The sequence below is a fragment of the Ammodytes marinus genome (genome assembly GCF_949987685.1).
Source record: "Ammodytes marinus genome assembly, chromosome: 24".
Lineage (NCBI taxonomy): Eukaryota > Metazoa > Chordata > Actinopteri > Uranoscopiformes > Ammodytidae > Ammodytes > Ammodytes marinus.
This window is the reverse complement of record NC_137228.1, coordinates 10,642,485-10,670,218: the sequence shown is the minus strand read 5'-3', so window position 1 is coordinate 10,670,218 and position 27,734 is coordinate 10,642,485. Positions and strand designations below refer to the sequence as shown.

General features: G+C 38.9%; 2 protein-coding genes across 6 annotated transcripts in view; one reads left to right on the top strand and one right to left on the bottom strand.

Annotated features, from left to right (window-relative positions):
* LOC307269646 (inositol polyphosphate-4-phosphatase type I A-like) overlaps window positions 1–20,612 on the top strand; it is a 33,923-nt gene extending 13,311 nt beyond the window's left edge. For 2 of the 5 annotated variants that reach the window (XM_080052643.1, XM_080052644.1), the window contains 21 exons: window positions 85–201; window positions 304–383; window positions 936–1,047; window positions 1,744–1,834; window positions 2,729–2,876; window positions 3,080–3,210; window positions 3,324–3,428; window positions 3,562–3,670; window positions 4,636–4,822; window positions 4,924–5,145; window positions 5,541–5,682; window positions 6,526–6,678; window positions 7,368–7,400; window positions 8,043–8,215; window positions 9,260–9,383; window positions 9,476–9,543; window positions 9,696–9,895; window positions 9,995–10,092; window positions 10,254–10,366; window positions 10,566–10,720; window positions 18,476–20,612. In XM_080052643.1, coding sequence (XP_079908769.1) covers window positions 85–201; window positions 304–383; window positions 936–1,047; window positions 1,744–1,834; window positions 2,729–2,876; window positions 3,080–3,210; window positions 3,324–3,428; window positions 3,562–3,670; window positions 4,636–4,822; window positions 4,924–5,145; window positions 5,541–5,682; window positions 6,526–6,678; window positions 7,368–7,400; window positions 8,043–8,215; window positions 9,260–9,383; window positions 9,476–9,543; window positions 9,696–9,895; window positions 9,995–10,092; window positions 10,254–10,366; window positions 10,566–10,720; window positions 18,476–18,608 — 2,694 coding nt within the window. In that variant the 3' untranslated portion in view covers window positions 18,609–20,612. The remainder of the gene's footprint in view (window positions 1–84; window positions 202–303; window positions 384–935; window positions 1,048–1,743; window positions 1,835–2,728; window positions 2,877–3,079; window positions 3,211–3,323; window positions 3,429–3,561; window positions 3,671–4,635; window positions 4,823–4,923; window positions 5,146–5,540; window positions 5,683–6,525; window positions 6,679–7,367; window positions 7,401–8,042; window positions 8,216–9,259; window positions 9,384–9,475; window positions 9,544–9,695; window positions 9,896–9,994; window positions 10,093–10,253; window positions 10,367–10,565; window positions 10,721–18,475) is intronic. The other 3 variants (XM_080052645.1, XM_080052647.1, XM_080052646.1) reach the window with 3 other exon arrangements.
* A 1,125-nt stretch (window positions 20,613–21,737) lies between these two features.
* LOC307269884 (neuronal acetylcholine receptor subunit alpha-2-like) lies at window positions 21,738–25,885 on the bottom strand (the record flags this gene model as incomplete). Its single annotated transcript, XM_080052966.1, has 8 exons — window positions 25,736–25,885; window positions 25,601–25,645; window positions 25,420–25,529; window positions 24,296–24,515; window positions 23,548–23,863; window positions 22,835–23,024; window positions 21,955–22,393; window positions 21,738–21,863 (listed from the first exon to the last, which is right to left on the bottom strand). The coding sequence occupies exons 1-8, from the start codon at window positions 25,856–25,858 to the stop codon at window positions 21,738–21,740; spliced, it is 1,569 nt and encodes a 522-aa protein (XP_079909092.1). The 5' UTR covers window positions 25,859–25,885.
* Window positions 25,886–27,734: the final 1,849 nt, after the last annotated feature.

Below are 27,734 nucleotides of genomic sequence, written 5' to 3'. Positions count from 1 at the left end.
ACATATCCCTCATTAATCAGATGCTGTAAACAAAATATGTCCAGCATGAAAAACAATTGAATACAATTGTTTCTCCATCCACAGGGAACCAGTAACCCTATCTTCCTCAGCAGCATTGCCTTCTTCCAGGAGTCCAACATCAACCAGCAGACACAGGTCAAAGTGGCTGTCTATGATGTCAAGGACCGCTCGCAGGGCACGGTAAAACATATTCACACTTCACAGTAGTTAAGAAGAGAAAAAGGAGTAGCTGTATATGAACAAATCTTTCGCATATACAACGTCTTCCTGTCTCTTTTCTAGATGTACATGTTGGGCTCTGCACTCTTTCCTGTGAAGGAGTTGTTGCAAGAGAGGAGCCACAGATTACTGCTCGAACTAAGGTAACACACACACACACACTTGTAAATTCTTCATATTGTATTAAACAAAGTAAAGTCCTTTTATTATTCATAGATATTCATACATATGTTCTTAATAACAGTATGCACCCTAGTCTTTTTAATTTGTGTTTAAACATTTGTGTTGATCCAAAGAATCTACAATATACATATGAAGAAATCTGTTGCTTTATATGCAGAAAATGTTACATTCCTTCAACCACTTGATTTGCGAGAATGTCAGCATGTAGTGTAAGATTGTTGGTTCCACTGACAAAACAAGTGGATGTACATTCTCATCTAAGAATTCAAAGTCATACATTTCTCTATATCCTTTTTGTAGGAATACAGTCTGCTGAAATTGTTTTCATTGAGCAATAAAATACTTATATTTTAGGTTTTGTTACTTAAAATTTGTATGAATTATTAGTTTATTCACTGTTTTGTAGACTAAAACAAAGAATCCCAACAATATATTACAGATTGATAGATAATAAAAAGAGATAATGCATTCACATGTGAAATAAATGCAGTAAATGTGTTTGTGTGTTCCAGATCAGCAGAGAACCAGCGGGTGGGAAACGTCTCCATAGCAGCCTGGCAGATGGAGGAGAGAGCGGATCAGAGGATGTCTGTGGGCCGCCTGCCAGACAGCATCAACGGCCGGGTGAGAGGCACTTTATTTTTCAAAATAAAGTCCCTTAGTGTTCGGTATCTGGTCTTTACGTATGATCTCTAATATGGTAATGACTGAGCCCAGTTTACACTGCAGGTGAATAGTGTAAGATTCTTAACTGATAGATAACATCATTAAACTTTGCCAGTTGATAACTTACATTAAAACAATTGTTTTTGTATTACAATTGTATTGGAAATAAATGAATAAATATGCCAATTTGGCAATGTCTAACTAATTAATGTGTACATTTGCATCTCTTTAAAAAAATCTAAAATCTCGTTTTGGGTAAAGCAAGAGTTACATATGCATTGCTTTAATGGGACTGGATGATATGCTATTGTTTTATTATTTCAGTTATTTTCCAGCAGTGAGTCTCGTATCCGGATGTTGACGTCCATCTCTGAATTAATATAAAAGAGAAATGTGTTTTACGTGTGTCTCTGCGGCTTCCTGTATATAGTGCTCTGTAATTCGACCTAACCTGCTTTCTGTCATAATAAACATGTCACACAGCCTCACGGGGCATTTAGCTCTGTATAGGAGCATTGTCAGAGTGGTTTAGAGTGTGGCGTAGGTTTGAGAGTGGACAGGCCCCGAGGAGGTGATTGTTTACCTGTTGTGTAACACCAGTGTGCGTGTGTGTGTGTGTGTGTGTGTGTGTGCGTGTGTGTGTGTGTCATGCAGACCATGCTGCCTGTTGACGAGAGCCTCACAGAGTCGATGGGAGTGCGTATCAAATACGCCTCGCTATGCAAAGACACTCTGCTGCGCTCAGGTATGACAAGTGGCATGTGCAGAACCTAACATAAAAAAACTACAAAAATCATTTCCTTTTGAATGTTATTTGGTGGAAGGAATACATTCTTGGACATGCATTTGTCTGCAGAAGAAAGAGGTTTATTAAAGGTGGAGTCAGCGATTCTTGTGAATGTCCCCCCTCTCCCTCCCTCGTTGCGGACCGGAAGCTGCGGGCGGGGCGCCTGCCGGCTGCGTACGCCCCCTGGTGCCTGGGCTGTGACACCTACCTTCCCATAAAGCCCTAACCCGTTCCTTTAATGTGCATTGTCTACGAGTCTTATTGTCTGTGGTGTTTATCATGTTGCTTATTTGTGCTAAGGTGGTTTTTCACTGATCACGCACTGCGCTCCCATAAGGAACGTAGTTCGAGATTTGCATTTTTTTGACCTATCTTTCCTGTTGTTCTCCTTTTCCTCCTATGAAAGAGGGGCGCGGCACCGCTGCGACCCTGCAGTTACACTATCTCCTGTCCACCCATGTTATTGTCACTGTCTTGTATGTTTCTTGGAGAGGTGTGTACTGAAAAGGCAAATTTCATTGTGCTGTAACGGTGCATATGACAATAAAGCTATCTATCTATCTATCTATCTATCTATGCTTGTTGTCAAAATCGCTTTTTCTCAAAATCTGTGAATATCTCCTCACAATCCGCTCCAGGTCCGTACAGTATGTGCACTGAAAAATAAATCCACTGTCAATACACAGCCTAGGCCCTGTAAACGGGCCTATTGCTAGCTACATTGGGGCCCCTATTTGTTTAAATATCTTTTGTTTTCATTCCAGTTTACAGAGCCTACACTGTGTAGAACTAAACTTCATTCTGATTGAATCTAATATCTCCGATTTAATTTGATTTAACCTCTGGCTTCAGTGTTTGGAGGTACCATGTCCAGGATGTACCGCTTCCCTACGACAGACGGGAACCACCTTCGGGTGCTGGAGCAAATGGCCGAGAGTGTCCTCTCTTTAAACATCCCCAGACAGTTTGTCAAGCTTTTGCTGGAGGAGGACGCAGCAAGGTACAAGAACACACATGCCAAGTCAAGAAAAGCAGCAAATTCTCACAATTGAGAAGCTAAAATGAGCATGAAACTGAAAATAATTTTAAATAAACTTTGTCTATATTCATGAAATTCAATCAACTTTTTTAATCAGGCATATTTTAATAATTACTTATTTCACATACTTGTGGATAAAACAGAGTTTCTGTCTGTGTGTCCAGGGTGTGTGAGCTGGAGGAGCTTGGAGAGTTATCGCCCTGCTGGGAGAATCTGCGGCGACAGATCGTCTCCCAGTACCAGACCATAATACTGGCCTACCAGGAAACGCTGACGGACCTCAACAACTACAGAGGTAACTAAGACGTGTCTTCAAAGCAAGCTACATCAATGCATCATGTTCTGTTTGTCACATGTATAATCTATGTCCGCCCTGTTCTTCTTCTTCTTTTCCTGTACATACACCAGGTCCATCGTTTAAAGCCAGCAACCTTAAGGCAGAGAGGAAGCTGGAGTTCATGCCCACCAACCTGCACGTTCAGAGGATGAGAGTGCAGGATGAGCTAGGCTTTGGTGAGAAAAATGGACATTTTGCATTCCTAAATACTAGGGCAATCATGATTGTCCAAATCTATTTGATTCTTGATTCTCAATGTTTTTTTTGTCATTTCTATTTAAACAAATCTCTGAAATCTCCACTCTGCAGAACACACGTATGATGTCATAACGATCGGAGCTCCTGCGGCTCACTGCCAAGGTTTCAAAAACAGCGGTTTGAGGAAACTCATCCTAAAGTTTGAGGAGGCAAAGAAACAGTAAGTTTGAAAAACGGTCTTTATTGAACATAAATGACCATCTAATAGGTGAATGAAAGAAAGAAAATCATATTAGCATGTTTCCCTTCCTTTAATATTGTTGCTTTATTCATTATTTGAATTGGAAATGGATTATTTTGATCCATATGGAATTATTTTGCATCAAAGTTTTGCTTCCCTGTGGTCATTTTTACATTTAAGATATGAATAAATGCATTGTTTCTTCAACTATTGCTTTAATTCTACAGTTCAGTTCTTTGGCCTCCTTCTTAATTTTGTTTTTGTTACTTTTCTGATCAGCGTTTATGAGGAGGAATGGTGAGTTGTTGCACGGCTTTGTGTGTTTTTTCATTTGTTTGTACATTGTTTGCCTCTCACTGCCACATATAAAATACAGTTGCTTTGAGCTGTCAATAACGTTTAACAAGCACGCTGGAGGAACTGGTGAGTAGGTTGCTCACATCAAGAAATAATGACACATGATGCATCTGGTATTAACAGTGTTGTTTAAAAGACACTCAAATTTCTCAATATATGGAACCCATAGTAGTCTGTTGAGATACTGCTCATTTTGTAAATTCATTCATTGCTATCACATATTAACACTCAAAAAACATCAAAATATTGATTAAGAACATAGTAAATTATCTTAAAGATCCATCTGAATGTCCAAAGTGAACAGTGTCAAAACCCCCTAAAGTCAGTTTCTCTTTGTCTTTGTGTATGTAGCACTGTTTAGGACTGTTGTAAAGAACAGGCATGTGCATGAAAAAATGCTGTGTCTTTGTCAGTTAATGTCTGTAACAAAGTTGTCATTTAAGTAGGGTTGTATTATTCCCCTCAATGGGAATAAAATTATATTGGCTCCTACAACTTTTTTTGAATTTTGAGGATATGATAGAGTGTCATCTGCATACACTCTGACCATATATGCCGCTAAACCATGGCATATTTTCTCTCTGCAGCAGCGCCCTGTCCAGCTCGCAGTCCATCGTCTACATACCCCAGGACATAGTCAGAGCAAAAGAGATCATTGCCCACATCAACACACTGAAGACGCAGGTCAGCTACTACGCCGAGAGGCTGTCCCGAGCCGCCAAAGACCGATCTGCCAGCGGGCTGGAGAGAACGCTCGCTATTCTGGCTGACAAGGTTAGGATGCCATATGTAATTCAGGAGCACTTATGCTGGGAAATGATTTTTTCCCAGCATTAATGTTGTTTTGGACTGACTCCTGTTTCCCCATCTCTCAGACTCGTCAGCTGGTGACGGTGTGCGACTGTAAGCTTCTGGCTTCGGCCATCCAGGCCCTGAACGCAGCACGGCCCGAGTACATTGCCTCCAAAGCGTCTCCCTCCGCCGACTCTGAACAAGTAGTCCTCCGCAACGACCAGGACACGCTGCTCGCCAAGTGGAGCGGTAGCAGTAGCACCAGTCGGTCCTCACTGGCGGTGGACTGGCATGAAGAGGAGTGGGTATGTTAGGAATAAATATACCCTTTTTAATGAATGTTAGTGCATTGTAGCAGGTCTTTTGGCCAGGTTTTTTTGCCAGTTATAATATTTTATATTTAGAGTCTCAACTGTGCAAGACTAAAATGATTTTGCATAATCCTATTAGTTCAAACTTGATATTATAGTATAGCTGTAAATATGTCCATAAAGAGTTTGTAGTTATGTAATAAAGCCTCTGCTCTAAATTTCCCTTCATTACATAAATCTTTGTTAAGCAAATTTGTGGCGTGCCCCCTCATTTGCATATATCTCATCTCTTGTGTATCCTCTACCCCCCTCTGGCCTCATTATTTTAGCCCTGCTGTAACTTCTCTATCAGCCCTTTCATTTGGTCTCATGTGTAATTGTTGATGCAGGAGAAGGTTTGGGTGAATGTGGATAAGTCTCTGGAGTGCATCATCGAGCGTGTCGACAAGCTATTGCAGAAGGAGAGGAGACCCAGCTGCAGCAGCCTGGACAGTGCCCAGTCTGACCTGCAGGGCGGTGCCAGCAAGAAAGGTAACACACACTATGAATATAAATTTGTGTTTCTGCCTTTGTTATTTTTTGTTTTTTTACTTTTCAAGGCAGAAATGTGCCTAAACATGGAAGGTTTGGCAGGGATGTCATGGACAATCTTCTGTCCAGAGGTTGTACCTGTTGGTATTGACCAAAACTTTCATATTTCTTTGTTCTGGATGGCAGTGCATTGTTTTGTTTTTTTATACAGACCAAAATATTCTGTGACGCAATCCAAATGTTTGCAACACACATTCAAACAAGCTCTTTAAATTATCTGCTTTTCATTTTGCATGCTTTAGTTGTTTTAAATATGTTGGAAATAACTTTTGTTGACCTCATCATTTAAAGGTGGAGTCTGAAATTCTGGATAATGTTTGTAGTCAAAACTATTTTCTGTCAAAATCAGTGAATATCTCCTCACGATCCGCTGCCTGTCCGTACTGTGTTTGTGCTGAAAAGACAGCCAGTGTTAATGCACAGCCTAGGCTCTGTACATGGGCATGTTGCTAGCAATGGTTGGCCCCATTTTGTTTACATACCAGTTTACAGAGCCTATGCTGTGTATTAAACCAGGTTTTTATTTCAGCACACACACAGTACTGACAGGTAGCGGATCATGAGGAGATATTAACTGATTTTGACAAGAAGCATTCTCCAGAATCACCGACTCCACCTTTAGAAGGGGGGCAGTTCACTTAGGTATGTACCTCCATACATTTTTTTAATTAAAAACAAAAAAAGGAAATTAACTTCAACATTACTTGATATTTATAGAAAGGAATTGACATTGAATACATTCTAGAAGTATAAATAAACACTGCCGTGTGTGGCTGTAACAAGGTGACGAAAAAAGACGAGCTTTCTGGATCAACCCAGAAGGTTCTTCACAGGAACCTTCATCATTACCATCATCATCATCACCACCTCCATCCTCTTCCTCTTCTCCGCCCGCCCTCTCCACTGCACGTCCTCCCAGTCCCCAACAAGAATCCTGTAGGTTTCATTCATTTCATACTTTACGTTCTTTTCTTCCTCTCCTATTTTCTCATCACTTTTCTTCTAATTGCATTGTTTTATTAACTTCAAGATAAGACGTCATAAACATATCTTTCTTGTGTTATTCATCAAAAATGTGTATTTTTTAAATGACTCCTCCAGGAAAACTGCTTCGTGTTCATGTGTAATCTTTTAATCGTTATAGTTTTTGTCCCTCGAGTCCGTCTACACTACAGTTCATAATGTTTAAGAATGACTGAACAGAACATTGCAAAACAGCTTTTAACTTTCCATCTTTGCCAGTGTAAGTGCTGCCATTGCTGCTTTGTGGCTGAACACAGCCCAGTCCTCCAGCTAACTGTTGTATCTGAGATTTTTGTGCTTTTTCTACATGTTGTACTGGACCAGGGGTCACATGTCTATCCACGCCTTTACTTAGGCGTAAGGCGAGACACAACATAGACAAAAATCTCAATTGACCAGGGCTTAAAAAAATTAAGTTTTTGCCTGCCGTGTCTCACCTTAACTGCCTAAAAGACAAACCTTTTCACATAAGTTTAATGTTTGTTCTGGAAAGATGTTTGACCCCCGGTGCGCCTAGTGTATTGTATGTGTGTCTTTGCTGCCCTGTGTGGCTTCCAGCGCCCTGCTAATCATGCATGTTGCACCTCCATCCCCTCTTCCAGATGGGAGCCCCAGTGCTGAGGAAGCGTACCCAGGTAAGAGCTGCTGTCCCACCCATAGCTTCTCTGCCTCGTCCACCCTTAGGTCCTACACAATACAGACTCATGATGAAGTGACTGTACAAAAACAATAATTGACCAGTTATTAAACATTTTTGGTTTCTATTTAGCTGCAGCGAAGTGATTTCCCTCAAGGGAACATGTAATAGTTTCAATTCTTCTCTCCTTTTAAACAATGTGTCCGTTAGAGAAGTGGCAGCTGGCTGGATTAGTAGAAATTGTCCTGTGGGAAAATATTGGATAATAAAAAAAACTAAATTTGACAAGACTTGTTCTGGAGCTTTCTCTCTCTGTGTGTCAGCTATTTTGCTTTCCCTGTTGTCTCTCTGTTCCATCGGTAATATTTCTCTTTGCAATTTTTTTAATTTAACATTTTGGACAATGTATTTATCCTAGCATGACAGAAGACAAGTTATGGAAGCAAAATAGACTAAATTGACCAGTGCTTGAAAAGACAATCCAATGTTTTTCGCCTTAAAAGATCAAATTTTGCTCATAAATCTATTGAATGTGGCATTATTGGTAATGGTTAGGGATTAGTGGTGCAGAGTTTGTTTTGTTAAACATCGGCAAAGCATTAACACTTTCTGTGTGTGTGCGCCTGTGTGTGTGTTTTAGGCGAGTGGAGCGAGGCGTTGTACCCACTCCTCACCACGCTCACTGAGTGCGTTGCCATGATGAGTGACACGGCCAAGAAGTCCATGGTATTCCTACTGATGCAGGACAGCGCTCCCACCATAGCCATGGACCTGTCCCTGCAGTACCGCCGCGATGTGGTCTTCTGCCAGACGGTACCAGCACACAAACATTCACAGCAGCTTTATCAGCAAGGGTATAACTGTCCAGCAGTCAGTGTTTTTTACAGTATTTATGAGACCATTGAAGGTGGAGTCAGTGATTCTGATTCCACCTGTTGACCAAATCACTTTTTGTAAAAAATCTGTGAATATTTCCACATGATCCTCGGTTACCTACCCTTACTGTGTGTGCTCTGAAAAAACATCAAGTGTTAAAACACTTGTAAATTGGTATTTTGACGAATTAAATGTAAACAAAGGGGCCCATAGTAGCTAGCAACATGCCCTTCTATAGAACTTAGCATTCTCCAGAATCACTGACAAAGGTTTGAGTAAGGGCATGTAAAAGAAAATAGGATAAATAAAAGAAGGTTAGACTGAAAATGTCTGGTCTTTGGGCCAAAAATAGGATATGTTCCCACTGGATTTCATTCTTACAACCCTTTAGTTGTGTACCTTTGGCTCAGTTACAGTAACAGTAATATTTCACTGACATTAGAGATCTGTGCTGCCTCACTTGTAAAAAATAGCAAAGATTCTTGGACACGGAGAAAAAAGTCAACCAATATCAGATCATTTAGACCGCAACATGTGATCATCTCGCACTACCACTGTTGATATGTACTCAGATGCCTTAAATATTACTTTTTATTTAATTGTTAATCATCCTTCTTCATCCTTTCAAATGAATTTTGATAAAAATATATGTAAATGTGTCTTGTGCCCATAATAATACGAATACTTTATTCGTATTATTATTTTGTACTTTATCCGGGAATTCAGCACTTTGACAACTTTTGACACTTTGTCAGGCAGACATTAAGTAACTCATTTTGTCCATGTGACATATGTTGTTCAGTTAAGTTGATTTTGATGTGTGTGTGTGTGTGTGTGTGTGTGTGTGTGTGTGTGTGTGTGTGTGTGTGTGTGTGTGTGTGTGTGTGTGTGTGTGTGTGTGTGTGTGTGTGTGTGTGTGTGTGTGTGTGTGTGTGTGTGTGTGTGTGTGTGTGTGTGTGTGTGATTGTGTTTGTGTGACAGCTCACCGCTCTCATCTGTGGCTTTATTATCAAACTGAGGAACTGTCTCCGCGACAACGGCTTCCTCCGACAGCTCTACACCATCGGCCTGCTCGCTCAGTCCGAGTCTCTGCTCAGCACCTATGGTACACAATCACACACACACACACACACATGCACACATACACACACACACACACACACACATTATCCACGCTGACTATGTATGTGTTCTTAGGAGAGGAGTTGGCGATGTTGGAGGACATGAGCGTGGGCATCATGGATCTTCGTAACGTCACCTTTAAGGTAGACACTTTCATTGAAATTTGTATTTTTATATAAGAAATGTGAGAGAATATTTGATGCTATTCTTCTTTGTATATGATACCAAACTGAGTATCTTGAAGTTTAGGACTGTTCATTGAATAAAACGAGGTCATTTCCCTGCGTGTTGAAAGGTGACCCAGGCCACCGGCAGCTCGGCCCCAGACATGCTGCCCATCATCACGGGGAACAGAGACGGCTTCAACGTGCGCATCCCGTTGCCGGGCGCCATGTTTGACGCGTTGCCGCGGGAGATCCAGAGCGGCATGCTGCTCAGGGTCCAGCCAGTACACTTCAACGTGGGCATCAACGAGCAGCAGACGCTCGCTGAGAAGTGAGGGGGCTTCTGAAGCGTCTTTTTGTTGTTTTGTTTTTTCAATTTTGGATTTCTCTTGTAACTTCATGGGAGATAAATGTGTGTGTCTATCTTCAGGTTTGGTGACACTTCCCTGCAGGAGATTATTAACGTGGAGAGTCTGTCCAGGCTGAACTCGTACTACGAACAGTTCAAAGAAGTCCTGCCTGAGGACTGTGAGTATTAAAGACCATCAAAAACCTAAGTTAGAAATGGGCCGATTTTAGGCACATTGAGTACTTTTCCTCAATGTTTTAAATACATTCATCAGATATTGTTGTACGTTGTGATACTTTTACTCATTTATTCATCAGTTTTCATTTTCATCCTTTGTCAGGCCTCCCTCGGTCACGCTCTCAGACGTGTCTCCCTGAGCTGCTGAGGTTTCTGGGGCAGAATGTCCACGCCAGGAAAAACAAGAACGTGGACATCCTGTGGCAGGCGGCCGAGGTGACCTCTCTGCTCTGTTGTGTATCAAACACATCTATCTATCCATCTATCCATCTATCTATCTATGTGTCTGTCTGTCTGTCTGTCTGTCTGTCTGTCTGTCTGTCTGTCTGTCTGTCTGTCTGTCTGTCTGTCTGTCTGTCTGTCTGTCTGTCTGTCTGTCTATCTAAACAAGATATTTAATCGCTCTCCGACTCAGATCTGTCGGCGGCTGAACGGCGTGCGTTTCACCAGCTGCAAAAGCGCCAAAGACCGCACGGCCATGTCTGTGACCCTGGAGCAGTGCCTGATCCTGCAGCACGAGCACGGCATGGCCCCACAGGTCTTCACCCAGGCCCTCGACTGTATGCGCAGGTAGGACCCACTCACACTGCCTGAATGCAAATCAAAATCACACATTGGCAAAAAGAATCTCCCAGACAGGTCAAAAACAACCAAGATATATTCATATTGGTTCCTTTGTGTCTACTATATTATTTACCCATTGATTCTTTTCATTTGGCAGTATTTTACACATAGTTTCTTGCAGGTGAATAGGGTCAAATATGTTGCTTATCATCTTGAAACTTTGCCAGTTTATATTACTGACATTAAAACAATTATTTGAGGTGTTTAAATTTTTCTTTTCAGAGATGTTTAAATGAATTTGCAAATCTAGCAATATCTAAATAATTATGTGTATGTTTTAATCTTTTTTATAAACAAAAACTCTAGATGTTTGATAAGGCCACAATTAAAAATCTTTATTTAATTGTTTTGTCCAAAGTCTTTACAGAACAGATTTTGGATGCAACCTTTTTTCATTTTATATATATACATTTTTTTAATAGATTATAATTATAGTTATATGATTATAGAAAGTTTGGAAAGTGAAGTTTTGCCCACGTGTGATTTGTAATCTCTCATCATTGCCTGCATCCTCTGTGAATATAAACTATCTAGATCTTGTAAGTTTATCTCAAAGATTGGTAGGGGGGATACTTGAATATTTCGATATTCAGTTGGTCACTCACTTCACCAGACTCTTGTCAAAAAGGTTCACATTATGTTGACTTTGGGTCTAGAGAAGGGAGGTACCTAACTGATAGATATTCAGAGGGGATCATACTTTGCCTTGTGTGCTTGTTTTGTCCGTCTGTACGTCCTCTTGTCCATGAATCTGTTATGTCTGTCCACCCAACATTGTCTTGTCTTGTCTTGTCTTTCCTTTTCTTCAAAGCCGTTTCAGAGCCTGAGTTGCCAACCGGCTATGAGGGATAGATATGCTACTTTTTCTTTATTATTTCCTTTACGATTTTCTCCTTTCCTTGCTTAGTATAAGGGTGTAAAGAAAGATTTAGTTTACCTTGTATAAGTTAGATTTTTTTTTTCATTTTACAAATCTATGAATACTATTTACAGGTCTTACAAAATGCATTTTCGGCATGTTGCTGAAAATATCCATAATGATTATGGAAAGTAAAGTTGATTTAGAAGTTGAGAAACGCAAAAACGCACAATAACAATAGATACAGTAAAAATAAAAACACACTAAAACAGGTAAAACCAGCAAATAAGATCACTACATCGGGTTCAAAAAAGAAATAATATGTCCAGTATCGTAAAAATACAAGAGAGGAGACAGAGGAATTACAGTGCACATGAGGGAATTCATGTTCAGACACAGAGCTTTTATAGTTATTGATCCATGTTGTTACAAAGCTTTTCTGAAAATGTGATTTTGTTCTCGGCGGGGACAGAAAAAGCTTCAAGAAATTTGAGTATTTGTATCTTTGCGGTGGGGGTTGAACTATCTATGTGATTTTGATGTTGTAGTAAGCTGTATTAGGCTGCCCCTGTCTTGTCCAAGTGCTCAATAAAGTTGCAGTCTTTTACACTGATCCTGGCATGTTACGACAACTCTTCACCTCTTCTCTCCATTCTCTCCTCCTCTGGCTCTGCTCTCCTCAGTCGATGAGCATGAACGCAGCTTTTTAAAATCATATTTACAGTAATTGCTTTGTTTGAGCTGTGGTGCATGATGGGAAAAGGGCTTGGCAATACTATAAACCCTCCCCCTCCAAACATTCCCTTTCATTGACCCTCTTATCCATACTCTTAAATATACATTTTTACTTTTCTACTGCATGTTTTCATTGTTAGCATATTTAGCTGCTAGGGCTGGCTGTGTACTGTTCTAAAGTTTTCTATATTGATACAGATACCGATATCAATACCAAAAACGTATCAAACTTCTATACCCAGCCCTACTAGCTGCATGCATTTTGTATAAAGTTCCCGATCCAGAGTGGAAACTACTTCAAAATGATACCAAATCCATTTAATTCCTCCCTCTTCACCCCATGTCTTAGAGCGTTATAAACATGGAGAGCCATTGCTGTGTTTCCTTATCTTATCTTTCCTATTTATTTTCTGCTGAAATACATCTTTCTTAATTTCTCTCTTTTTTCCTCTTTGTCTTTTTTCCTCTTCCTCTGTGTGTGTGCGACTTGTTATGAATTCATCTTCTCATCGGTTTGTGATTCGTATCCATTTCCTTGTGACTGCCACCTGATTTTTCAAAAAACTACTTTCACAATTCCTATACATTTTTCCGTCTACCATGGAAACGCTGTTTTTTTATCCGCCGGTGTCACTTTTTATTTTTTGCCATTTCCACATGTGTGCTTGTGATCATGCTGTACATGCCATTGGCTTTTTATTTTTGGCTTTATTACTTCCTGCTTCCTCCCTTGCTCTATACTTCACTTCCCATCATGCAATTCTTCCATTATCCCTTTTGATTTCCTCCCAACACTTTTTTATTTCCATTTTATCATTTTTTTTTCTCCCTTTTGCGCCAACCCTTTTTTTGGCTGTTTCCACATCCACTTCCCCTTCTACTTCCTCTTGCCGTGACTGGGCAGCGTTGGCACGAGGGAGGGGGTGATCCAGAAGAACCTCAGTGGCTTGCTGCCCGTGCGTGACTTCCGCCTGGACCCCAGCCTCCTCTACTCGCTGCCCCTTCTGGCCCTCACGCCCAACCTACTGGTGGTGTGGATCTTCCTCAGCGTGGCCTACTTCCTGGCCAAACTGCGCTGTAGCTGATTGGTTGATGAGCAGAAATGGGAGGGGTGTCAGAAAATACTTCACAATGATTCCCAGAGGATGTTTTTTTTTTCTGAAACGGTGCCACCGTCCTGTGACTGAGTGTATATGAAACTCATGTGCACACGCTGTCCCACCCTGATCAACAAGGGCTTCAAACAATACAACAATTGATGCCAGGCAAGCCCCCTCCTGCCCGATTTGTTTGTTTACAGAACATTTCCGTTGCCAGCTTTTGAAAAACACTGCACAGTTTACCTGCCAAACTTTTTCTTATCTATGAGTTTATGTCTATGTCTTCTTTTTCTTTTCTTTTTTAAATTTTTTTTGGGCTTTTTTATGCTTTATTGATAGTGTAGAGACAGAGTTGAAATGGGGCAGAGAGGGGAGTGACATGCAGAGAACGACCGCGGGCTGGAATCGAACCCGGGTCCGCTGCTGGCCGAGGCCCATGGGGGGGACGCCCTACCAACTGAGCTAAGGGCGCCCCCAATGTCTTCTTTTTCAATCCCTCAATCAATCTTGCGTTGAAACTGCATTCGATCTAACATTAGAAACCTAAAAACACAAGTTTACACGCGTCATATGCGCCACACTTTCCAAAATGTCTGTTTGAAAAATGATATCACCTCAAAGGAAATCTCACTTTTCTTTGTGGACAGTGCCCTCTAGTGGATAGATTTTGATGTGTTAGAAAATACAAAGTGTGTGAAACATAATATATACCGGATATTACACCTAAGTTGTGAATATGTATAAAATAAATAAGCAGATTGTATATAAATCCTGCTTTCAGGAAAGAGTTATAGTTGATGGTAGCCGTTATAATGTAAAAAGACATACCTAATTTATTCTGCAATAAGCTGTGCACGAACGGAAAAGCTTGTTTCTTTTGTGCAATGCATTTAGCTTGTTTGATTTATCATTGTCTTCCATGTGCTTCTGCACTTTCTGCACATTTTATAAGCTAATAAACAATGTTTTTTATTTGGTGCCAAATTTAGGTAAGCAAACTATATATTTATATGTATTTACTTAACAGACCGTATTTGCTATTTTTGATTTAAGTCTTCCTGCTTTCTTTGTGGAAGATGGAATATTTTATTTGCTTGTACTTCAGCCTGTGCACTTTCCAGTAGATGTGGGTCGGTTATGGATTCCCTCTCTGTTTACATGCAGCGTAATCATTAAAATGTTACAAGTACATTTTTAACCAACAATATTGAATATAAGAATGACACACAATAGATCAATTGAAGACTTAAAGGTGGTGTCAGTGATTCTGGAGAACGCTTGCTGTCACAATCAGTCTTTGTCAAAGTCAGTGAATATCTCCTTATGATCCGCTACCTCCTCCGTGGTAAAAAAAAAAAAAAACCCTAGTGTTGATACACAGCCTAGGCTCTGTAAACTGGTATGTAAACACAACCGTATGTAAACAATGGGGGGCCTATATAAAACTTTAGTGCATAAACAGCCTCTGCACTCCCCCCAAATAATTTTAGTTTAAATACCTTGCATACCTCGGAGCAGAAAGCCCACGGATCATGTCCTGTGACAACACACATGACCCCAGATATAAGGAGCCGTGTGACTGAAGGGATTGAATGTAGGTGTAGTGCCTGTGTGGCAAGTTGAAGCGGATAGTACAAAGTATTATATATAGCTCCAATTGGGAAGTAAGCAAGAAAATAGTAGTAGATAATGATGAAAACCTTATCACCTACATAATAAATAAATTTATTCACAATATTCATACAAACACAGCTCTAGATACCCTTTGAGCTGTAGTTTTCCCTCACTGAAATTGTATGATTATTATTGGATATTCAGGGGCAATGTGTTATTATGCAGTGTAGGACTAAAAGGTTCTACGTCCTTTAGCGCATTTACTTGTGCCGGTTAACATCCATTCAGACGATACTGGCACAGTCTGCAGCCAAAACTGTTCATATCAGCATTACAGAATCCTTTTGCATTGAGTGAAGGAACTGATATTATTTCATTCATGCGTTGAATAATGCTTCCAAGCTTGTGCCAAATGCTTTAGCCTGGTCTTTATCGAGTGAATTCAGGTTTTTTTAGGAGCAGTGTTTGAAAAGAGATTAAGCCAGAAAAGATGTGTCTTTATATGAATGCAGTCCATTTCCATGTTTGTTTTATGCGTCCCGAAAATGAGAGAAAATATGCAAGAAAAGGCATTGAGTTTAGCTTGCTTCAGGTAATTTTACTGGGAAATGATGCAAAAAACGATTAACCTTTCAACATTTTTCAATTAATCAATTTGTCTTTAAAAAAAAAGATGACATATAACACAAATGTATGTAGTTTAATAACATATAACAACCTGGATTTAAAAATCAATATCTTGTGCTGAAAAACCAAACGAAAGCGTCAGTCCCCTCCCCGGAGTTCTGAGGCTTCCTCTCATTACGATCGACCCAGTAAGGAAAATGGATAGGACATAAAAATAGCTTCCCTTAGGAGTTGAACATGCTCTTGTGATATGACCCCTAACCACTGAAACATGAATTCTAATGATCCATGTGCTCCTACAGTAAATGCAGTAATCTTTATAAACCAAAAAGGAGGGATGGAAATGTTAAATATTGTTCTGTTTTTTTTTATTAAACAAATATTTGCATATTTTTTATATGCAAATATTAAAGTTTCCCAGACATTTTTATGAAACAGTTGAAAAGAAAAATGTGTAATAAGTTTTTATAATTTGATTAAGAGATGAATCAGACTTTGTTAATGATTAAACAACATATTATTTTAAAGGTCACATATAATGTTCATTTTCAGGTTCAAAATTGTAATGTGGATTACTTCTAGAAACTGGAGATTTTTTTATACTTATGACGTCATAAGGGGAGAAAAATCTGACTGTGGTTTTTGAACATATGTTTTCAGACATGTGGTGTTGGATAAAAAGAAAGAGGGTCGTTTTTTCTCATACTTTTGGAGGCTCTAGAAAAACCGGGGACCCATATTTATGTTGAAAAAACATTAAAAAGTGTATTTTGCATATTATGTGCCCTTTAACCTTTTTTGGCAATTGTTTGCTTTCTCACCAGGAGTCTGATGAAACAAAAAGCAACTCTCCTTGAATGTTTATCTATTGTGTGATTAAGTTATTTTTCACTTATAATTATTATGTTGCTGTTTTTTTACAATTTCTTTCTATTAGAACTACCTCTGCAAGACGGAAGTTAAATGTCGGACTTAATATATATATTTAAAAAAAGTTAATACATGAATAAATGTAATATACAAATATGTAATTAATTACATAATCACTGAGCAGCAGGGATGTGATTAAACAGGAATTATTTCAGGTACAATGATGAAAATATATTTAAACTATAGTTTTAAAACAAAGGTTCCCAATATGTCCAATGTTCCAATAAACTTAGAAATGATTCCCCATACATATAGTACACATGTAATTACACTTAGGTGTTTCATTAAAAATAGAAATAAAAAATCATTCACTTCAGAGAGAGTAAAAAATCTATATTTTGCCAATCCTTTTCAGTTTTTATTCTTAGGAGTCCAGATATATCAGAGAATATATTTGTATCGCTGTATATGAACTGTATTTAATTGCTTGTATTGCTTTGCCTATATGCAAAAGTTTGCTATATATTGTCTTAAGTTATTCCAAAGCAGAGTATGTGTGTATATGTATAGATCCATATTTATTATTATATTATTATGCTTGTGCCATAACTGTCATGCTTTTGTCACAGCTCAATATGTCTTAGTGATCTTGTTACAAAGTTGGTATGTTTTTGTTAATCAGGACTGTTAAACCATGTTCATTGAAATATATGTTAGTAGAATGGATGGATAATACCTACTGCAAAGTATTATAGTGTTAAAATTGAGTTATTAATCGAACGTTTCCCTTTAGTGCTGAACAAACCGATTGCGTTTTGTGTCAAAATGTATATGGTATTTCAAAGAAAATGTTATTTTTAACTTTAAATATTGTTTCCTTGTTTAATTTCTTTGGTCTTTCAGTGTCTTCTTGCGGAGAAAGTGTCTCTAGAAAAGTTGGTTTGGGCATATTTTTAATTCTAAAGTCTTGACTCCCATTGGCTTGGTGTTTTTGGGTGTTAAACATAATACTCCGACAGATCCCAGGTCAGTTTATTCATGTGATTTTTCTTTTCACATCACTTGAAATCTCCAAAAAGCTTTATAGCATTGCTGTGTCCCTGAATGCCACGCTCCTGTTGTAATAAACATGTTCTGCCTCCACTTGCAGAATATAAACAGATTGCTGGTGTTTGTTTGCATCTCTTAAAAAAAGTCTTTACCTTAACTGTCCTTTTTATCTGAGCTTTTCGTTCATGTGTGTCCGTGTCTGTGTTTGTCTAGGTGTGAATGCTGTTGCATGTTTCTACAATGTTGTGTTCCTCATTCACTTTTTGAAGCAGTTTAAGTCGTCACTGCTCTCTGCTGGTGATTAAATCAAATTTGGAAATATTGAACTGATCATGTGAACTGAACTGATACATTTTCTTCTCTTTAAAAACCAATATGTTGTTAAATGCTAGAGTTGAATTATTTATATAAGTCATACAACATACAGTATTAGAGTTCAAATCTTTCAGTCTTTTTTCATGTTATAAATAAAAGATAATTTCATAATGGCTGTTAAAGATGGTTGTATAGGAGCAATATACAGATGCAAACAGACAAACCTTAGTCAAATAAAAACTTAAATTTACATTTTGGATCTTTTTATTTAAACTTGTATGAAAGAAGACATGCTATGGATGCTAAAACAGACAAAAACTTCTAAATTGACCAGTGCTTGAAAAAACAATGTTCGCCTGCAGTGCCTCACCATAAATAATATAAATAGAATATTTAACATAACAAGAGAGAAAAATTTCAATTGTCAATTGAAAAAAATCATTTACACACCCTGCATTTTTTTTGTATTAGTTTGCCCTCATATTGTTTGTGAACACTTCCCCCCCTCCTCCTCCTGTTTTGTCTCCATAGCGAGGGCTGCAGACGAGAGAATACTGTGAAGAACGTGGGATGCCGAAAGTACGCGTTCAATTGCCTGCAGCTCAAGGCCTTCCCCAAACACTACCGGCCGCCCGACGGCACCTACGGCAAAGTGGAGACCTGATTGGACTATTTTAGAAGCTCTGCAATTGGACAGTTTTGCCAACTTGTGGGTTTCTATGGAGACCGGACCGGCTGCAAACGAAGCTACTGTGTTCAGAAACTGTTGTCACCATCATGAGTAGATTTTTTCTTAATTTTATTTTTTCATGTAAACTCTGATTTCGGTGAACAGTTGCACCTTTCTGAAGAAAAAATCGCAAGAGCGCTACCACTGTTTTGAAGTACTGTATTAGTTGCCTTATTACACTGAGATTGAGAAGTTTATCCCTGGCTTTTACTTCTTACTATGAAAAACAGCACTGCCTCACGCCGCTGATCAAGCACTGATTTAATTGATATAAACCAATGTTTATGATCTTAAATAGTAATCAAGAGTTACATAGATTAAAAACCATGTGTTTAAATTCAATTTCTATAAATAAAATAGGTAAAAAAATAAGAAAATTATTCGGACCAATGTATGTCTATGCCGTTAAAAAGCCTTACATTAAATAACTAGGTTATGATATTGTGGAGGAAATTCAGAAGAAAATCTCTGTGTTCTATATTTTGATTATTGTCCACTTATCTCATGAAAAGCCTGAAATCAACAATGTGTTAGTCCATCCCTCAATAGTTTTAACACTTCCTGTGTGCGGCTGTAATCCCCCAGGAACGTTAATTCTTTTCGAATACATACATCTGTACAAGCCAAACAGAAAGGGAATATTGAATTTGTTTGGGGACTATTTTTAGCAGGCACATTAATCCAATTTCGAGTGTGGCTCATTGACCTACTTTTAATAGTTTCTTTGGACAACAATGTAGCTATATGGATCATAGGATATAGATCAATAAAAAGGCTTTTGGAAGAAGTATTTAATTGTTATTGAGTGTTTTCGTGGGATTTGCCGACAATTACAAAGAAATCCTTAATATTCTCGGCCTTATCATTCTCAGAGGTGTCACATCAAAGACTGAAATGTAGATAGAAAGTAGGACTATTGTGCTCTTTAATTATCCTCACATTTCACGTAACATAAAAACACACTTGTAAGAAACAAGTTGCGTTGTTACCATCTAGCAACAACAAAAATGTAAGAACTGCTAACCATTTACCTGTAGTGGGAGCTTAGACAAATCACTTAATCATACATTTATCAATGTAACTTTAAGGGCGAAACACTGCAGGTAAATATGGTAAACATTTTAAACTTATAGATATCATCATGCAAAAGTAGGATGAAATAAACTTGGCTGATTACATTTGGATGTTTGACACATTAATACAATTTGTAAATATGGAGTCTCTTCTTCTCATGGACTCCATAGTCTTCATTGTGTGATCTGACCCTCAAGGACATCTGCCTTCCATATTTTGTTTCTATGCAATTTGTTTTCACAGCTTTTGGCCTTTTTATACTTATTTCTTATTATAAAAAAGCACATTGCATCTACTGATTGTAGGCCTACACCCTATGTAAGTGAGAAAATAAGTTACTGAGCATAAAATAATATGTAAAACAGCTAAGGAGATTCAGAAATATAAAATTATATGTGGACATTTTTCTTAATTTTTTCTAATTTCTTGTAATTTCCCTACCCCTCTCGTGTATAAAACTGCCACATTTGTCTGCAATGACCACACGGAGGATTTACGGCTCCACCTTATGTGACTTATCTTAGTGTAACTTAAACCACACTGTCAGACAACTTAGAATTACATTTATCGCTGTTTTAACATCATCGATTTGGCATCAAAATAAGTATTTTTGCTTTTCAACATATTGGGCATTGTTAATTGAGATTACACATCTGTGAAGTTTCATGTTGCTGTTACTTATCACACGGCAATACCTAAAGCTGAAATAGATTTACAATTTATTCATTTTATTTTGAAAAGGGAGGATTTAATTATTAGATAATTAACAATAATCACAAAAATGTTGACTGTCTTTGTTGTTTTTCAGATGTCATCTTTAACAGATAAACCTGTTACATGAAAATAAAGCAAACGTTAATATCAGATGCTCCTTTTTATTCACAATTTCCTGTTTTTAATCATTATGCAAATTTGTAAAATTATGAAGGTAATATTTCTCCACATGATCTTTCCTTGATTACCTTGACTTATGATTGATCTATCATACCATTATATCAACTCACACAAAAAGTAGAAATTAAATAAAAGAACTGCAGCTAAGATGTCTATGCATGATGCCATTGGCCTTTTCCACATGTCCTGTTGAGGTCTACAAATGATTGGAAGGATTCTGGATATTTAGTATTTTTAATATCATCACAGTAAGATATCAGATAATCATAATCCAATGAGTTTTAAATACTTAAATAATCGGTGTCTTTTCAGTGATTTTTCTATTATATCTTCTCTGTGTAATCATATAGTTTAATTGAGGTCAGAAAAAAACGTTTTCCGATTACATTTACTGGCAATTTTATGGGATTGGTTTTGAAGTGTTGAGATGCTGACCTGAATATATCACGTTGATGATAACGGTGAACAGTCGATAGTACGGACCAAGGTAAAGATTGACAGCTACTTAAATTCGGTATAATTAGCCAATCAGTTCATAGTTCATTCTAAATCTTTGAACTTTCTGAACCTTCAGTTGTAATTGGGTGAGTTTGTTCAAGCTTCCTCATCTACTCTGCAGCTATACATTTGGATTTTCATTCTCAATGTGAAGTTTGCTGTTTTTGTGGAAAATCATTTTGCCTTGCTCTAGTAAGACAGATACTTGTACGGTGAACTTTGATATCAGCCGAAAGCCAGTATCATAAGAAGTGAAGCAAATTGCAAAACATTAGGTTTTAATCCACTTGTTTGAAAATAGTACAATTCAATTTAATTTAGTTGTTTTTTTTGTGATTCCAGCATTTAAAAATAGAGCTGATTATATCAGTTAATAAATATGCACCAATTTTGACAATCAATTAATAATTTAGAAAGTAAAATTCTTACCAGCGGCCCTAGTTGTATTATAGTAAAAAAAAGAAAAAAGAAAGAGAGGTTATTTAGCAGTAAATATCCTACTTTGCATGTTAATAAGTGAGTTAGCTTTCAAAACTTCTCCACCTTCTCTGAATCATTTCTTTATTAATTTCATTTGTTTTGATTTTCAGTTTGGTGCTAAAACATCCCATTGAGCCACGGAGGCAGGAAGAGTCCCACTGTCCCCAGCAGACACACAATGATGAACATCCACAAGAAGATCCGATCCACAACCATGGCCACATATTTCCAGTCATCCTTCACCTGCAGAGACAAGAAAGAAGAGGACACAGCAAATCTCCAGATATCTGCAAATCAGTTCATGATCATTTTAACAATGATAACCAGAGCTCACTGAAAAGTCTGCATCCTCGGCTCTGAGATGCTCTGCGATGTAGATGACCCCCTCCATGGCCGACAGTACCGCGGGAGACAGAATGGAGGCTGAGGGGCTCTGGGTGGAACTGTGCTCCCCAGGAAGGGCTTCCCAGTCCAGGCTGAGTGTAGAGCTTCTCTGTGGGAGGCGGCTGTAACCAAGACATGGAGGGGAGGAAGGAGAGAGGGAAGAAATCCTCCGTCGACCAGATAGCTTCACCCCAAACCTCCCCGGAAGATAGCTGTTGGGGTGATCATGAAGGTCACATCGGTGAATTTTACCCCGAGTATCCAAGGAGGCGATGTTGTGGATGCTGTCATCGCCCTGGTAAAGATGGAGATCGATATCAGACTCCTGAGTGGTCCAGGTAGACGGGCTGTTGGAAGGGCCCGGGGTCCGGACAGGGTGGCGGTGCCGCCTGGGACAGTGAGGTCACGTTTAGAACAACAGCATGATTTATCACTAGTTTTGAGGCTAAAACTAAAAAGCTTGTGTTAGGAGGAAAACCTTTGGGCCAACTAATTATCTTTTGTTGAGATAACATCATATGTAACTGCAAGTTTTGAGTTCTACATACTAAGAATTCCGAAATTCTGTTGCAAATTCTTATTTTTGGTTGAGAGACTTAACACTGTGAGGTTTCAATCAACATTTTGACCGACTTGCTTTTGTTTCTGTTATCTACATGACAAATAATTAGTCAGCAAAATATTTGTATGTAGAACTCAAGTTTTTTAAGTTTCTATACATATGAAACATGAATGATAAGTTATATCTCAAAAGAGAATCAGTTGGCTTAAAGGTAGGCATTTGGAGTTTTCCAAACTTTTTTCATCTTAACAGTAGTGATTTTTCTCACCCTCCTGGTCTGCTGCGACCATGATCTGGACGCCTCATGCACAGCCAGCGTGGCACTGCTGATAGGAAAAGCCTGCGCACCCAGCGCGGCATGGTGTGGGTCTCCGGCGAGCGGTGGTGCACGTTGAGCACAAAGACGGTGATGACGATGGACAGGGTGACGAAAATCATGGTGAAGAGCAGGTACTCGCCTATGTGACAGATGTGGAACCATTGAAGGCTCATTGTTACACTTATTTTGGTACTGTCAAAGCAATGGAAAGTTAAAATTTAGCCAGACTGTAATTTGTCAAGATTGTATTCCTCTGAAAAAGACAAAGGCCCTCCCCTCCCATCAGAAGCAGGTGCCTAAAATTTGCATGGTTGCACCTAAAAAGTTATTATTTAACTGGAAGTCTCTTCAGGCCCCATGCCTCAGGAGGTGGCTTAATGAAATGACATATTTTGCTAGGATGGAACAGATTTGCTTTAACAAACGGAATTCACAAGACAGTTTCAGTACGGGGTGGAAACCAATTTTTGAGATTGTTGGAAGATAGGCTACTTAACTGCTTGACTCCGTTGCTGTTACTATTATTATTTTATTTTATTCTAACTGGCTATTTTATTATGTGTAAACTGCTTTATCTTTAATAGTGAATGATGAAACCACCTTCAATCTATGTTTTTCTTTTTGTCTTCTGACTTTTATTGGTTTGTAGAGTAGGTACTTGCCGATCAGCGGTATGACCAGGGACGTGGACGGTATGATCTCGGTAATGAGAAGTAGGAACACAGTGAGCGAGAGCAGCACGGAGATACACAGCGTGATCTTCTCGCCGCAGTCGGATGGCAGGTAGAAGACCAGCACGGTGAGGCAGGAGATAAGCAGGCACGGGATGATCAGGTTGATGGTGTAGAACAACGGCAGCCGGCGGATGACAAAGTAGTACGTGATGTCGGGGTAGATCTCGCGGCAGCAGTCGTACTTCTTGGTATTGTAGGTGCCCACTGCGTTGACGATCGCCCACTCTCCACTCTCCCAGTAATCCTGCGAATGACATCTTGACTTTTGGGAACGTTTTGTTGTCTTTAAAGCTATTGCGTAAATTCTGCTGTCGCCCCCATGAGAAACTCTGAGTAATTACAACAACATTGTCAGTGCATCTACAAGAGACAAGCCTTTCCGTGATCGCGCATGGATTTGATACCTTCTGCTGTACGTCCAGGTTTTTTCTCAGCAGTAGGATCAACAACTGAAACATTTCTTGAGCTCCTTGGCCAAAAAAAAACTCTATGAGAAATACAGAGAGAGTTTTGTGGAGCTGATGTCAACTGTCAACTAATTTGGCAATGGCAACTAATTTGGCTTTGAATGTAACCTAACCCACATTAATTTCTATGGAAATGATACGCACTGAAGCTTTAACTGTTTGACACAATGAGGAGGTAAAGAGAAAACAAAACCCCACTCTGCTCCCACCTTCAGGTCCACCGTGGTCGAAAAGGGCTCCAGGTCGATCTTGGCGCGGTCGTAGGTCCAGGAGCCGAACTTCATCTTGCAGCTCTGCTGGTCGAAAGGGAAAAAGGTGACGTCTATGGAGCAGGAGGACTTGTATATGGCTGGGGGCACCCAACGCACGCGGCCGGTGTGAAACAGGTGGGCCTTGGTCATGTGGGTAACGGCAAACTCTCCGTCTGCACTAGAGAATGCAAGAAGAAAAAATGAGGCGAAGAGGCACAGCATGGAGACAGGAAATCATGCCAGGAGTTCTAATCTGGATAAAAGGTATTTTGGGTCCCCAGTTTCCGCCTTATTATGTCTCGAGCCGACACGGGGGAATCAATAAACCTCGAGCTATGCCAATTTACATAAGGCAACGTTTAATAATTCATCCCTCTATGCTGACAACGCTGTACTTATGATGCAAGCTCATTTAAACAAATGCCGAAGGAGGAGAAAGTCTTTTGTCTCGATGCTTCCTCAGGCCCCGAAGGGGAGAAATACCAGTCTGAGACCGTGTGATGCAAGATGCAGCCCAGACGGTTACAGAGTCATTTATTCAACAGGATCATTTGCATGTTTCACCACCGATTGGTATGCAAAGGTATCATCAAGTTCTTTGGGTCTCAACGTACATGACCTTTTCCTCCTTCAGGGGATGAGCACGTTGTTACGGATTAAGTGGGTAATTGATCACTACAGATTATTTCCAGCTCCACCTACAGAAACTCATCAGTCGTGTCTGTTTCAGATAAAGTTTGTGTGTCCGTAGATGTGAGAAGATCTTTTACCAAGGTAAAAACAAGGCTTCCATAGAGTAAACTGTTCTCTTGCATAAAAACCAAAACAAGATTTTTGTTTTTTAAAAAGATGCAAATGTTCTCATAATTATCTTATTTATTCAAATATTTCAGAAAAAGCTGCAATACAAATATATTATTGTTTTAATGAAAGGAATCAACTTTAATGATGATAGGCAACGTTTAATGATGATATCTACAAGTAAATTTGTTTTACTCTATTCACCTGCAGTGTCTCACCTTAAGAAAGTCTGTCTTCAAGTTTAGAAATGATCAAGATTTGTGTTGAGTGTGTGTTTTTACTTGTTGTACAGCACAATGTCAGGCACCCAGATGAGCTCAGAAGGAACTCTGATGGACGTGATGTTGTCAAAGTCGGAGGGGCTCCATTGCAGCTTGTAGTCCGTCCACTCCTGCAAGCACATGAACGGTTTTAAGAGAGTTTAACACAGGAAAACCGTATTTTTTTAACTTTCTTCCATACCTGTTTCAGCCATACGTTGGTTGTCATCATCTGATTTTTCTCATCCTGTTTCGGAGCCAAACAATGCAGAGAAACAATTAGCTGTGTGTGATTTATTTGTCTTTTACAGATGTAGAAAACAGTGTTTGTCCCCACCACATCTATTAGCTGCGCGATCGAGAGGCCGAACTTGACGATGACCACGTCGGTGGTGTTTCGCGCTGGACGTGTCCACTTGGTGTAGCCCCCAAACAGACTCCTGAAGAGGACGTCCTCCATGTGGACACGAGTCCAGTCTTCAGACAGTACTGACAGACAGAGAGAGGAGCAGACATCACATGGTTATCATCCAAACGTGTGATGAAAAATGTTTTGAGTGCAAAAGGAATCAGATACAGTTTTTTCTATCCCATGCAGATTTCCAATTGTCTTTTTAAAGGGCTATTCTGCAATTCTCACCCCCTTCCCCATATCCTATTCCCTTCTTCTTGCTACGCTGAAAGAAGTATCATATCCACTCTGGAGAAAAAAAGGCAATTAGCTGAAATGTATTGTTCATAGAAACTTTACAGATTTGATCTACTGATTTAATTGTATGTGACACAGAAGTCATTTTAGATAATTGATCAACACCAGATCCAAGTTTCCAAGCAATCATCAGTCACGATTGTATGCTTGGAACAGATCTAAAGGACCAGCTTTTGAGTCGAGTGTGATTGTGCACATGGGACAAACATATTCTTTATCTTCCCTATTCACTTTTTTTTGGGAGGGCAAAATCTGTCTTTCAAGCAATCTGGCATCAACGGCAAGCAATTTAGGATTGGGCAGCGAGGGAATACGGCGAGCCAACATCACAAACTGTTCAAATTTGTGCCAAGCCAGTTCTGGTGATTATATTGGCTTTTTATAACCGACAATAGCAATGTTTGAGGTGCGTCTGTGCTAGTGGAGAACAAGCCGCTGCAGGATTAAATAGCCTACCGAGAGTTTTTTTTTCTGCACTAACATCTGCACACCCTTTTTATGATATTTATTACCATCATGCACCTTTTTTATCACTGATTATTCTGGCTTCAGGTGTTAAAAAAAACCCACTTACGTGTTCCTTTTTTACTTAAAAGTATGTGTTTTTCCTTTAAACTGCTGCTGCTATTACAAGTTTTGACTTTGTATGCCAGCTCATTTTGACGTTTATTAAGTCATCAGTCATTTAAATGAAGTTTTAAATGGATATAAGGTTGAAATGTGCTTGTTTTCATGGTGGCATCAGCAGAAGAAGTCAATTTGCAAATATTTAATAAACAAAGGACCATTCTTACATCACATAAACATCAAATATCATGTGTTCATTTTTTTATTGATTAGTTAAACTAAGAAATGCAGCATATAGTTACGTGTACAAGTGCAAACATTTGACATCCACTCAAATAATAACTTCAAATGTAAACCCTAAACTGTGATAGGCACTTGCCACTCACTAATTGCATACATGGTTTTTTGTAATTACATTTTATATTTTTCTTGTGTATTTGTATCCCAATATCATTCAACATAAGTTGTACCATTATAAGAATGTTGGAAAGGACAAGTATATTACAAAATCAATAAAATCTTCACCCTATTAAGTCTGTATAGATAGATAGATAGATAGATAGATAGATAGATAGATAGATAGATAGATAGAGAACTGACCAGAGTTAATGAGGATCCAGCAGTAAAGAGCTGAAGTCCGCGTTGAATCTCTTCTGTTCTCCATTATAAATACAAAGCAACACAAACAGACTCCAGTGTGAAGGTGTTACAGCCTTTTTCTTTTCACCTCATCTGTCCCGCTCTGGCTTCAAACAGCTGGATGCACCATTATAGTCACAGCCCCCTCTGTATTTATATAAATATATACATGATCACCATCTCCTGTCAGCAGCATGCAATCACACCTCTATCAATATTATTTTGGGGGGGCATTTTATTCCACTTTTAAACACATTTTCGATGCAAACATTTTACTTTTTTTACTCTACTTCATTTATTTAATAGTTGTTTAACTGTTGTACTTTAACTTAAGAACAATATCTGAATATATCTCATCTTAAAAGGTAACCAAATCTATCAGTAACTTTTATACTGAGCCAGGCAGACTGGCCGTTTCCCT